This window comes from Arachis hypogaea, chromosome 12 (assembly GCF_003086295.3).
Source record: "Arachis hypogaea cultivar Tifrunner chromosome 12, arahy.Tifrunner.gnm2.J5K5, whole genome shotgun sequence".
Classification (NCBI taxonomy): domain Eukaryota; kingdom Viridiplantae; phylum Streptophyta; class Magnoliopsida; order Fabales; family Fabaceae; genus Arachis; species Arachis hypogaea.
In genome coordinates this window covers 105766291-105780915 of record NC_092047.1, presented here as the reverse complement: position 1 = coordinate 105780915, position 14625 = coordinate 105766291, and the positions used below count along the sequence as shown (strand labels likewise).

At 37.1% G+C, this 14625-nt stretch overlaps 1 protein-coding gene and 1 long non-coding RNA gene across 3 annotated transcripts; one reads left to right on the top strand and one right to left on the bottom strand.

Moving 5' to 3' along the window:
- The first annotated feature begins 347 nt into the window (after positions 1-347).
- Positions 348-7513, top strand: LOC140177102 (uncharacterized). The gene is made up of 3 exons (XR_011868843.1): positions 348-959; positions 1054-1109; positions 5232-7513. It is a non-coding gene; the product is annotated as an uncharacterized lncRNA (long non-coding RNA).
- LOC112728047 (pentatricopeptide repeat-containing protein At3g12770) lies at positions 1934-7526 on the bottom strand. 2 transcript variants are annotated; one of them, XM_025778022.3, is made up of 2 exons: positions 7209-7526; positions 1934-4799 (listed from the first exon to the last, which is right to left on the bottom strand). In XM_025778022.3, the coding sequence occupies exon 2, from the start codon at positions 4513-4515 to the stop codon at positions 1993-1995; it is 2523 nt and encodes an 840-aa protein (XP_025633807.1). In that variant the 5' UTR covers positions 4516-4799; positions 7209-7526; the 3' UTR covers positions 1934-1992. The 2 variants fall into 2 exon arrangements, with proteins under 2 accessions (XP_025633807.1, XP_072065717.1); XM_072209616.1 differs by lacking the exon at positions 7209-7526 and adding an exon at positions 5295-5440.
- Positions 7527-14625: the final 7099 nt, after the last annotated feature.

The following is a 14625-nucleotide window of genomic DNA, read 5'->3' as shown; positions in this document are numbered from 1 at the left end:
ATTTACTTTTGCAATTTTTTTATCTATTATTTTTATCATAAAATTTTAAATTTACGTTTGTTAATAACAATCGCATCGATATTACTGAAACCTAGTTAGCATAATCAATTTATCAGCTCAACTAGTTTGACACATTAGTTTTACAATGTGATTAGATAAAACAAAATTTAAAAAAAAAGAAAGAGAAACCATTTGCCTGCTTAGTATTAGGAAAAGGTAGAGTACTAACTTCAAATTCAGTTACAAATTTAAATATAATTTCTTTTTCTCATGATTAGGTGAATATGTTAATATGGTTAAAGCAGCATCACTGATACATTTTATGATCTATATTGCTTAAACTAAAATGTTTGTGGTTCTTTTTCCTATGCTATTCAAGTGCATTCTTATTCGCTTTTAGTTTTAATGTATACCTATTATATCTAGTTGAGTTTGTCAGATATTTTAACTGTTAGCATTGCCAATTCATTTGATTATGTAAGCTGCTGCTATTACTGAATTATTAGAAGAAATAGTCTTATTAGCCAAAAGTGTAGTCAGTATAGGGGAGCTGAGGTTAGGGACAAGATTGTGAGAATATGACTAGTGAACTGGAATTAATTCTCTATATTCTTTCTTTCTTTGTTTTTGATTTGATTTTGAATTGGATATTAATGTCCCTTGCCTGGATAGAATTGCTTGCTTCGATGATATAAAATCGGATTATAACTATTTTCTATCTTCTTCTTACGGCTTCGTGAAAGAATTGCCGAGAAAACACTGAATTCTTGTGAAGATTTCTTTTTTCCGGAGGTACGTTTCTTCTAGATGGAATTTTAAGTCTACTATTGCAGGTTAACACTCTTGCAGCTAAGTTATACTCACTTGGTGGAGATTGGGCACGCTTAGGCCTTGATACATTGTTCTTTGATATATGCCGTGGGACAGGAACCATTGGTCGGACATTAGCACTTAAGTTGGTATGGAAAAACAAACACATGCATGTGGGTTTTATGCAACGAAACTATTTGAGAAGTTTATTGGTGAGTTTTTGTGGTCTCTTGTTTTTGACAGGAAAATATTCAGATGAGCCAAGTCCAAGTGAGGAGTGGTTTAAGCAAGGGAAAATGGTAACTATTATTTGTTTTGCATCCATTCCTTAGACTTCTTTTGTTTGAAGGATGTAATAATATTTCAATGACTTATTAGACATGGACACATATTTTATGATAGGGTAGACAAACTAGATTATAGGCTAGTTGGTCATATTGGGTCGTCGATGGTGAGCAACCAGAGCCATTTGTGCAGGCTAGGACGAGTGCACCTCTAGAATGCATATCGTTAAAGAGCTTCTTTGCCTCAACAAGATCACAGGCCTTACAATACCCATATAACAATACATTATAGGTATACTCATTAGGTATGTAGTAACCCTTTTTGAATCATCTCAAACCACAACTTCCTTCCTTCACCAAGCTGTTGCTTCTTGCAGAAGCCTTTGATTACTATTGTGTACATGACTCTATCTGGGAAATACCCTCTATCCTTGACATCAATGAAAACCTGAAATACCTCAGAATTGTTCTTTCAAGAGTCCATCAGGACTCATGCCATTCCCTAGAACCTGCCTAAGAAGTTCGTATCCCTTCGAAACCTTGTCTTGCATAATACCTGTACCAGCTATCCAACAGTCTCAACATTAATGTCAGCCACAACACCAGATTCCAACATATGCTCATACAATGTCCAAATCAGATCATCCTCCCCACCTTCAAACAACCCAACCAAATACTAATTGAATAATGTCATTTGAGCATGTAAAAATTAGTATTCAATTGGCACACAACACAAGCCAAACGAGAGGGAGAAAGGAAAAAAGAAAAGAAAAGAGAAAGGTTTGAGTATTGGAACGGAGAGTGGAAATGGCGCTAAAATCTAAGGTTGATGGAATGAGTTTTGGACATCAAATAAGATGTTCTTGTAAAAAATAACTTAATTCTCAGCATGTCCTCATCACCAGTAATCATTACAGGAGCATTGGCCATCAACAAAGTGATGGAAACGATTAGCATCCCTTACAATAATTTCCCTCTTAACTATTCTTGATATGTATTTGGTAACATTATGACAATCAACACAGACACGAAGGTTTTTTGTGATCCTAATCAAGCTTCCATATGGTGTGCTCAAAAGACCAAATGCAATAGCTAATCTCTCACTATGCCCCCAAAGCAACTTAACCTTCATTTCCTCATTCACATCACGAAGCACACAACTAGTATCAGGAACATAGCCACAAGCCTCCACCTCAATCCTCAAGTTTTCCAACAATTGATGAATATCTTCCCACTTAGGATGTGAATCATCACCAGCAAAAAATGTGTGAAGTTCATTTCCTACTTCAATCAAACTATAAGCAGGTGTTTTCTTCAGTCCCCTTGTCCTCATGAGGCCTCTTATGTGATTCACTGCGTCCCATCGTCTTGCTTCGGCATATATGTTTGATAACATGACATAAATTCCAGAGTTTAAATCATTTAAAGAAAGTAATCTATCTGCCATTTGTATCCCCATATTGATATTCTTATGAGTTCTGCAACCACTGAGCAAAGCTTCAAGCACATCAGTGCTTGGTTCGAAAGGCATTTGTTTCACCAATGTGTCTGCTTCCTCGAGATGGCCTGCTCGACTAAGAAGATCAACGAGGCAAGCATAGTGTTTGTCACTAGGCTTGATGCCATGATCTCTTTCCATACTGTGGAACAAAGTTTTACCTTCTTCAACAAGGCCTGAGTGACTGCAAGCCGTTAGGAGTGAAATAAATGTAGTTTGATTTGGTTTGACTCCCTCCTCTATCATTCTGCCAAAGACACCAAGAGCTTGATGTCCATAGCCATGCATTCCATAACCCATAATCATTGAGTTGCACAATATACTATCTTTAAAAGGGAATCCGTTGTTGAATAATTTCTTAGCTGAGTGGATTTTTCCACACTTGGCATACATATCTATCAAAGCTGATATATTAATTGCATCAAGGGTGTAACCATGTCGGATAAAATGAGCATGGATGCTCCTACCTTTCTTGAGAGATCCTAGGTGGGTGCAACAATGTACTAGACTAACAAGAGTCACAGAATTGGCAGCCACATTTTCTTCTTGCATCTGACAAAACAATTTCAGCGCATCCTCTGCATAGCCATTTTGGGATAAACCTACCAGCAAAGCAGTCCAAGTAATTACATTCCTTGTATCCATTCTTCTGAAAACAGTAATTGCCTGCTTTGTGGCACCACATTTACAATACATGTCAACAATTGCAGTGGACAAAACTAGATTCGGTTCAAATCCTTTTCTAATGATATAGGAATGGATGGATTTTCCACTTCTCAGGTTAGATGTAAGACAACATCCCTGAATAAGGCTCACTAAGGTTCCTGAATCAAACCCAGCACCAATTTGAACTAGTCTGCTAAAAAGAGCAAAAGATTCATGTACCATACCATTTTGAACATATCCTGAAATCATAGCATTCCATGAAACCAAAGTTCTACTGCACATACTATTGAAAACCAACGAAGCACTATTAGTTTCACCTATCTTACTATACATGTCAACTAAAGAAGTCAGCACAAACACATCGTTGCCCATGCCACACACAAGGACACAACTGTGAAGACATCTTCCAAATTTTCTTAGTCCACTTTCTCCACACACCTTGAGTAAGCTTGCCATTGTCACACGACTCGGCCTTATTCCGCAATTAATCATCTCAAGGAACATCCGAATCGCCTCGGTAAAGCACTGCCACTGCACATAACCCCCGATCATTGAGTTCCAACAAACAACATCTCTTTCGGGCATCTCATCAAAGACTGCTCTAGCATCACCAAGTTTCCCAAACTTCACCCAGAAATTTATAACCGAACTCCCTACAATTGGATGCAAATGTAATCCCTCTGCAACAGCATCCCTAACAACTTCCATCCCCATCTGAAAATCCAACAAACTGGTGCAGGCCTTGAGAGCAAACATACAAGTATAACTGTTGATATCTATATGACAAGACCCCATCATTTTAAACAAAATAGGAACCTCCTTACACTGTTGGTTTCTTAAATACCCAGCCATCATGGCATTACAAAGAAAGGTTTCCGGGTGAGAACATTGATCGAACACCTTGCGGGCAATGCCAAAGAAACCCAAACCAGAGTATGCCTTGATAAGTTTTACAACTAGAAAGCTTTCATTGTACACACCGTTAATAATGATCTGAGCGTGGATGGACTTAACATGGAAAAGGGTGTTAGAGAATTGATGCAACAATGAGGAGAATCTGAAGAAAATGGAAGGAGGTGATTGGTTGAATGAGGCATATTGAAGATGACGAGAAGCATTGTGAATAAGCTTGGAGGGTATCATGGGCTTGGCAATTGCATGTGTGAGGTGAATATATGATAAAGGCACAAACCATGCATATGAGAAGGTAGCGATATTGAATTCTAGAGCTGTGTTTTGGCCAACCAATTTATACATGATACATTTAGGAGAGTGGCAAGATTACTGTTCATGTTCTTTGTCTTATCCATTTCTATCCTTAGATAAAAGCTTCTCTTTTTGGTGTGTGTCACTATATCCTTCTTCCGGATGCTTTTTTTCCCTTTCCTATAGCTATAGGATATTAGGAATTGGCCTCGTCTGGCAGCATGTGCTTTAAATAATGGCATTGGAAAGTCACCAAATATGGTGAAAGCTCGAATTCCCCAATGTCTTACAGCGTGCTGGTGATAGATGGAAATTTCAGAAGTGAATTAAAGTACCTGTTAGTTCAAAGGGATTAAATGTCAATGTTGATAATCAAAGAAGTGTGTTTGAAAATCGGACAATCTATTGTTGAAAATCTTCTCCTCTACATGTGTCATTGATGTAAAGCTTACCTATAAAAAGCGGTGATCACTTGACAGAAGGACAATTTTTTTTTAGGGAAAGAATCCAATTTATCACTTCTTTCCTATTACCTATTTTAATGCATCAAATATTTTTCATTTACTCAAGCATCACCATTATCAAATGCAAACACTTCATTGTCATTCACACTCTTTCATTTACCCAAGCATCAGCATTATCACACAAACACTTCATTGTCATTCACATAGTCACAACTTATATTGGGAATACATAAAAATCGTCTCTAGTACAAGTTAAATCCACAAACATTACAGAAAATAAATAAAATATGAAAGAATGGACAGGTTCTGTGTGACTTGCACAATATCACATCATCATAAGAAAAAGAATAAAGAAGGAAGCAGTACCTGACAAAACAGTGGAAGAAGAGAATAGGAGCACAGAAAAGGGATGAAAAGGGGGCACAACTTCACCGTTGGTTACCGTCTGCCGCCAACATCTATGACTTTGTCTATTTCATCTAAGCTGCCCTTGGACATGAGGTTGCTGTCTTCCATCGCCAAAAAATCTACGTGAATGAACCATGGTGGAGGCAAGTCTTCATGGAGCAATCGTTCATCATTCTTTCTCATTCTCAAATTCTCTCTCCCCTAGTTATTAGTGATGTATGTATGACTTAAATTAAAAACATGAGCACACAAAACCTTTGATATATAATTTTTTTTTACTCGTTTCGGGCAATCATGACTAAAATAGCAGGCCCACTACAACACTCCAAAACAACAATGCAGCATATTCCCTCTTTTTTTCCCTTTATTCATTTGTTTAGAAACCATGAATGGAAAGGAACCACCTAACTTCAAAGATTATGTCAGAAACTTTAACAAGGATAACTCAGGAAAAATGTAATAACAATATCCAAAGCCGACAAATTACTATCTAAAAGATTAAAGCAAGATTCGCTTAGGGAACTAACATGTGCCTATGACAGAGAAGAGAGCTCCGTATGAAACAATTATGATAATTCCAACTACAGAAAATTCAGTGCGCGTACACACATTATTAGAAATTATATAATTTACTTTAGGATCTATCCGCAGAAACAACTTTGAGTACGTCATATTATTTCATTTGGCCAATCTTTTCTCAGGCAGTTATCAATCTTTATTTTTTCTGCACAAAACCAGATGTTAAATCATAAGGTTCGTCAAGATATAAGCTCCAACATATATGTTCATAAGGAAAAAGGCATGAAAACCTCAAGCTCGTCATAGGAAGTCAAGGTTTGTAAAATAAAAAGTCCAGACTTTATGAGATATACTTGTATTTATTTATTCATTCACAAAAATGTCAACTATACTGCACATACATCAGAGAATTCTCAACAGTCACAGGATCAAATAATGCTTCTCAAGAAGTGTTAGTAGCGATATTTATGGCAGGTCAGAACAGTATGAAAGTTCTTAGGAAACTAGACAAACATTACAAAAGTTTGTTTCTCTTGCAAATCATCAACAGCATTACACTACACATGAGAAGCTAAGAGTCTCAAAGATCAAAGAGTTATCTTCACACACAAATTTTCCTTTCACCACATGTTTTATAAGCCTTATCAACACTCAGGACCAAAGATTCAATTGTAAGATCAGAATACTACACATAGGCAATACCAATACAAAGGCTTCTTGTTGAGAGAATCCCAGCTTCTTTCCAACCATTTTCATTCTCACAATATTTAAACAAATTAAACAAGATGGAGAGCGTGTGTGATTTGATTAAAACATCAATCAGCATTGTCAAAATATCATTCCTTAAGATGCAGTACTTTAATCACAATCAACACTAAGCAATTCTCCTCAAGTAGTTGAAAACAAAAGTAAAGGAGTTGCTGCTGAAAATTATTATATAATTTAACAATAACATAAATTCACAACAAGCTCAGGATCACTTTGTGCAACAAGTGCAAACATACAAGTAACAACATCTACATTCTAAAAGCAAAGAAACAAGAAAAACATGCATCTACAAGACTAATTACCCTTAGCCTTATCATCTGCCACAACATTGAGATGAGAAAGCTATTGAGGAACTCATCAAGTTCCTCATAGAACCCAATCGCATATTATTTATTTAACAATACTACCAATTTTTTAACTTATGCACAGCATAAGAAACAATCAAGCTTCAGCAATAATAGGATGCAGAATCAATAACACCATATTATCAGAATTAGTAATCAATCTCCAACAATCATTTTGCTGAAATAAATAATTCGCAGAATCAAGGTTCAGCAAGGACGAGAAGACGACAACGATGTTTACCTGCTAAAAGGCTGCTCCGTTGCTGCCTGGTGGTTTGAACGACGACAAGCTGGTGTCCAGCGGCAGCGATGATCAAAGACGACGGCGTAATAGGCGCCTCCGCGATGAACCGTGGTCTGTGGTAGGCTAGTGAGGAAGAAAGGGGAAGAAGGCTGTGGCTCCCTGGCTGGTGTACGCCTGCGCGGTGGTGGCCGTGGGAGGTGACTGAAGCAGGGAGAGGAGGCTGGAAGCTTCTCACCTCTCTTTGTTGTGTTGTCACTGTGACTGTGTCTGCGTCTGGAACCGCTGATCCAGGAATTGGGTTCGACCGAGCTGGGCTAAGTAACCCTTGGTTCTGATCCGTTTGAATGATTTAATCAGACCAATTTCGGGAGACACCAAAAAAAAAAAAAAAAAAAAAAAAAAAAAAAAAAAAAAAAAAAAAAAAAAAAAAAAAAAAAAAAAAATTTAGATTAATTAATTTTTTTGTTATCAAATTATTAATTAAGGCCGGAGATGAGTCCATTGGAATTCGACTAGTTAATAATTCGATAAGTTGAGTTCATGACAATGAAATCTATGAGTTGGTTCGATATATAAGCCTTGTCCCACTAAGTGGGGTCGGCTACATGAATCAAACGACGCCATTGTGCTCTGACATGTATCATGTCTACGGAGAGACCGTTTACATGTAGGTCTCGTTTGACCACCTCATGGATGGTCTTCTTAGGTCTTCCTCTGCCTTTCGCCCTTTGTCCATCTTCCATCTCATCCACCCTCCTGACTAGATGTTCTATCGGTCTTCTTCTCACATGTCCAAACCACTTGAGACGCGATTCAACCATCTTTTCCACAATGGGTGCTACTCCAACTCTCTCCCTTATATCTTCATTCCTTATTTTATCCAATCGCGTATGACCACTCATCCATCTCAACATCTTCATCTCTGCCACACTCAGCTTATGTTCGTGCTCCCCTTTATCCGCCCAACACTCCGTACCATACAGCATAGCCGGTCTTATAGCGGTGCGATAGAATTTACCTTTAAGTTTTAAAGGCACTTTTTTGTCACATATAAAACCAGATGCACTCCGCCATTTTGACCAACCTGCTTGGATCCTATGATTTACATCATGTTCAATCTCTCCATTGTCCTGTATGATGCACCCAAGATACTTAAAACTTTTAACTTTTCGTAGGGTGCTTTCTCCAATCTTCACCTCTATATTGGGGTTTTCCCTTCTCAGACTGAACTTACATTCCATATATTCCGTCTTGCTACGGCTTATGCGCAGACCATACACTTCTAGAGCTTCTCTCCATAACTCCAACTTCTTATTTAGGTCTTCCATTGACTCTCCCATAAGGACGATATCATCGGCAAAAAGCATGCACCATGGCACAGGCTCTTGGATGTGCTCTGTGAGTACTTCCAAGACTAATGTGAAAAGGTATGGACTTAAGGATGATCCCTGGTGTAATCCTATACCAATAGGAAATTCCTCTGTCACACCACCTTGAGTCTTCACACTAGTTGTGGCCCCATCATACATGTCTTTAATTGCCCGAATATATGCGATCCTTACTCTCCTCTTTTCTAAAACATTCCATAAGACCTCCCTTGGTACCCTATCATACGCTTTTTCCAAATCAATAAACACCATATGTAGATCCATTTTATTACTACGATACCTCTCCATCATCCTTCTTAATAGGTATATCGCTTCAGTGGTAGATCTGCCTGGCATAAATCCAAATTGGTTCTCTGTTACTTGTGTCTCTTTTCTCAACCTCCGTTCTATCACCCTTTCCCACAATTTCATAGTATGACTCATAAGCTTAATCCCTCTATAGTTTCCGCAACTTTGTATATCCCCCTTATTCTTGTAGATAGGTACCAAGGTGCTCTTTCTCCACTCATCAGGCATCTTCTTTGACCTTAAAATCTCATTAAAAAGCATGGTTAACCAGTTGATGCCTTTTTCTCCAAGACCCTTCCAAACCTCAATCGGGATATTATCAGGTCCTACTGCCCTGCCATTTTTCATCTGCTTTAAAGCCTCTTTTACCTCGAAGTCTCGAATCCTTCGATAGTAGTCAAAGTTTTGATCTTCTTCCCTTGTGCATAATCGACCAAGGCTCGGAAGAGTCTTCTGTCCCTCATTAAATGACTCGTAGAAGTAGCTCTTCCACCTTTCATTAATCTTCTCCTCTTGAGCCAACACCTCTCCATCCTTATCCTTTATGCACTTAACCTGATCCAAATCTCTCGTTCTTCTTTCTCGGCTCTTTGCGATTCTATATATACCTTTTTCTCCTTCTTTCGTGCCCAAAGACTGGTAGAGACCCTCTATGCTCTTGTTCTTGCTTCACTTACAACCACTTTTGTCTCTTTCTTAGCCGCCTTATATTTTTCCCAGTTATCTGTATTGCGGCATAAAGACCACTCTTTAAAGCATTCCCTTTTTATCTTTATCTTTTCTTGTATACTCGCATTCCACCACCAGGACTCCTTGTCTCTTGGTCCTATTCCTTTAGATTCACCAAAACTTTCTTTTGCTGTTCTTCTAATAACTTCTGCCATCTCCCTCCACATCTCTTCTGTGCTTCCATTTTCATCCCACTTTGTCTCTTCTCCTACCCGTCTTAGGAAGCTTCTTTGTTCCTCACCTTTCATCCGCCACCACCTCATCCTTGGGTTCTTCGTATGATGTCTTTTCCTCAACTTTTGCTCAACGCGAAAATTCATGACGAGCACCCTATGTTGTGTTGTCAAACTCTCTCCCGGGATAATTTTACAGTTAATGCAAAATTTCCGGTCGACTCTCCTCAACAAGAAGAAGTCGATTTGAGAGCTTGTCATGCCACTCTTATAGGTTATAAGATGTTCGTCTCTCTTTTTAAAACATGTATTTGCGATGAGAAGATCAAAGGTTGAGGAAAAGTCCAAAATAGTTTTACCCTCGGTATTGATCACCCCGAAACCATGGCCTCCGTGAATACTCCCATATCCAGTCACTTCTCTCCCAACATGGCCATTTAAATCTCCTCCTAAGAAAATCTTATCTCCCAAAGGTATGCCTTGAACCAAACTCTCTAGATCCTCCCAAAACCTTATCTTGTGTTGTTCGTCCGAACTCACTTGCGGTGCATAGGCGCTAATCACATGGAAAGCACCTCCCTCCACCACAAGTTTGATAGAGATGATCCGATCTCCCACCCTCTTGACATCCACTACGTCCTTCTTCCACTGCTTATCCACAATTATTCCAACCCCATTCCTATTCTTCACCTTTCCTGTATACCAAAGTTTGAAACCAGAAGTATCCAACTCCCTAGCCTTTGCACCAACCCATTTCATTTCTTGTAGGCACATAATGTTAATCTTCCTCCTTGTCATGGTGTCCACCACCTCCATGGACTTTCCTGTTAGAGTGCCTATGTTCCATGTCCCAAATCTCAACCTTCTGTCGCTTCGACCTTTACCTTTTACTTTGTGAACTAGCTTATTTACCCTCGTCCGTTCACGAAAACGCGAGAACCTTTGCTCATTTAACACTACATCCGGGCACCGATGCAGCGGCTCTTGCTTTGACACCGTACTCGAGCCATACGGCGCGTTGCTTTCGGGCAACGACCTAGCTTTAGCGCAATAATGTCTTTGATTCATGTCATGGGGGTTCGGCTATATTTTTATGTTGGTTGCCGAAGACCTAACACAACCCTCCTCCTTTATCCGAGCTTGGGACCGGCTATGTACCGCAAGTGTAACATAGGCGGAGTTATATAATATATATATATTATTTTGAATTTTATATATGCATATATAATTATCATAGATGGCATAAATTACAATGGATAGAGATATAATTTTTTTATTTATATAAAATTATTGATTATATTTATGACGTTTGAGTCAGTTTGTGAACTTTAGGTGTGTCGAGGTTGAACTTTATAAATAAGCTCGATTATTAATGGATTGACCCGTAAGCTAAACTCAATTTTCGTGATTCAAACTTAAAGTTGATCTGACTGTGCAATTCGACTCACTTCCAAACTTTAACACATTGTTTGGAATAAGAAATTTTGAAAAGAAAGAAAATGAAAGAATAGAAAATGGATGGAAAAGCCCATTTTTCATTGTTTGGATCAAAGAGGAAAATGAATGAAAAACAAAAAAGTTACCATGGGGCCCATACAATTTTTTCCTTCTCAATGCTGCGAAAAAAACTGCAAGAGAAAACTAAACAATGTTGAAATTCCAAAGTTACCCTTTCAGAAATAAAAAGCAAAATCCCTAACCCACATTCTCTGGAAATTTGATGTAAGTGTTTTCTCTTCTCCTATTTTGCCGGCGTCTTCAACAGAGCCACCGTAGGTTCCCACCATCCTCAACATCACTAGTAGCTTCATTGTCATCGTGAGAGCTCCACCGCGTCTTCATCCGTGTATCCGGCAGACGAAGGTGATGTTCTTTAACACACTCCCTCATAACACGATTTTCTTCCATTGTGATGCGTAATTTTCCAGTCATTCTAGATAAAGACTGTTCAAGAACTTTTGATTTCAATTGTTCTTTAGCTATCTTATCCTTGAAATATCCAAGCAATCGACTATCATCATTTATATGTTTTATGTTGCTCTCTACTATGTCTTGTTATGATCTCATTTCAAACTTCAATTTTGACTTTCCTGAAATAGTTATGTAGATACCCACAATAGTTAAAAGATACAAATAGCAAAACACAGTATGAATATAATAAATTGAATTTCAAGTTCATCATAAATTCATTTCAGAACCTTTCTTAGGAAATGTGGTCATTCAAAAATTAAAACTTAATTATTTGAATTCGACAAAGAAGGGACTAAATAACTGTTAATTTGGACTATTCAATGCAATAATATTTTGAATCAAATACTTTAGCAGTGTGATGTAAATCTTAAATACTTTGAAGGGTTATTTAGCCCTTTTGTAGTACTAGCAATTTAAGACTATAGTATACACTTAGATACAATAACAAGGTCATTGAAAAGAACTTAAATTGGTAAAAAGAAATTCCTGTTAGCAATTTAATATTATAGTATACTTGTTTCTAACTTAAGGTTATTCGGTCAATAAACAAACACTATTTAAAAAGAGGGACAAGTTAGTATTGTGCAGCCATCAAATTAAAGGCAGGGGCCTACTTGAGTAAGGAAAACATGTTTTAGAACATTCTTTGTTAGGGAAGACTTTGCTGCTATAAGGCTGGCTGTGGGACTACTCTACCATACATCTATGAGCTTTTGATGGCCTTTGAATTGGTTTAGTTTCCTGGCTGCTATACAGTACACATGTTTCTATTTGTTCTCAATTGCTCATGGATAAAGTATGTTTCCTCCTTGAAAAGTTTAAGAAATTTTAATTGCATACTTTATATTTAATTTTGTTAAATTTCAATCTATATGTATGTAATGATAATTACCGTTGATAAGTTCTAATTATATTCTTATTGTCTAAAAATAGAGATTAATTTTTGTGTTATATACTGATATTAGTATACTATAATTATTAATAAACAAAATTTTAAGGAGATGGGAGTTTCAAATTTAAATTTTAATGTTCATAGAATATGTACACATGTTGCTCAGTTATGACAATCATTTATACATGTTTGATTTCTTAACTTTTTTTTTATTTGTTTCTTTTTTTGTATTGATTTGATTTCTTAATTATATCCTTCTTTTATTTCCTTTTTTATCTGCACAACAAAGCATTTGTGCAACGCATTTTCAACTATTTTTTTACATAATATACAAAGTGCTGTGTTGGTTAAATTAGTTTTTGGCCATCTAAATTATTAAGTGCTTTTAGTAGCCAAGTCCATTGAATTTTGGTGCTAATCCAAGTCATTGAGTTTATCATGTGATTTACAGTTTTCGCTTATCATTTATGACAGTGAGCTTTGGAATCGAGTTTAGCATTTACAAGTTTGCGATAAGTACCTCATAACAAGGTATTATTTTTATACCGTGTAACATGACACCATAATTTTATATAAAGCTTTAGTTTTAGTTTTTTGTTTCACAACAAATGAATTGCTAAAATGTGACCACATATATTACTTTCTAGTTATGTTTATGTTTGATATGTTCACTCTAAACATTATATTTTCATAGATGAATGGTGAAAATATCGAGGATGCGAATGTAGAAGACAAAACGAACGTCATACCTGACTTAGGATTTCAAGTAAATCAAGTCATATCTACTGACCTGTATCATCCTGAATCAATACAAATCTTAACTCGTGTCAGGGAAGAGTTAGAAAAGAGACAACATATTTGTGTCACATCTCTTTCATGTGTTACGGTGCATACGTTGTATTCTTTAGAATTTTTATCACAATATAGGCCTAGACAAATCAGTTACGAAAATTTGGAAAGAGAAAATAGGCGTACGCAGTTAATGACACAGTTACTGAAGCATATGCCAATGTTGTGAAGACTTTGAGCATAGCAATAGGCTCTCACATAACAAAGAATCACATAAAGAATAGAATGAAGACATTGAAAGATCATTTTGCTGAGACATATGACTTATTTCATCACTTAAGTGAATTTGCATGGAATCCTGTAACTAGAAACTTTGAAGCTGAAGAGGAAGTTTGGCAAGACTTCATTAAGGTATCTTAAACTTTGCTGTTATTACTTATACTATTGATGAAGTTAGTCAACGAATAATTTCAACACTTGTTTATGTAGGAGAAACCACAAGCAGAAAAATGGAAAAAAATGCAAATTAAGCATTATGATACTTTGAAGGAGTTGTTCGGAGCTGATAGAGCTACTGATAAAGGGGCTACTACGTCACGAGAAATAATTCAAGAAATTGCTAGAGATCACATTGATTTGAATGACTCATTTGAAAACGTTGGATTTTCTGACATAGATGTTAATATGGGACATGATACCCTAACATTTCCTGCTAATTTAGATTCACCAAGTGGTCCTCATAGTCAACTAAATCAATTAGGTGGGACTTCAACGTCAAGAAGAACAAAGCGTAAGTCTCCTATGAATGCTTTTTTGGAGGCACAATATGAGAAAGTTGCTTTGGGAATTACTACCATGGCCGATGCTGGCAAAGAGGGTACTTATCTGTCTAGCAAGCTACATGATGTAGCTCAGAGGCAGGATGAATCAGCTGAGAGACAAGCTTCTGTGGTTGAGAGGCAAGTTTCGATTGCCGAAAAGCAAGTCTCGTTAATTGAAAGACAAGTTGCAATTGCTGAAAAATGGTTGGCTATTATGCAACAAAGTAGGCCTCGCCTTTATAGCGAATCAAATGTATGAGATATGTTGACTGAATTGAGTCTGATAGGATCAGCTCGGATGCAGTGTTATCAGTTTTTATGTGAAAATGAGCAGAAAAAGCGCCAAATTTTTGGGATCCCACC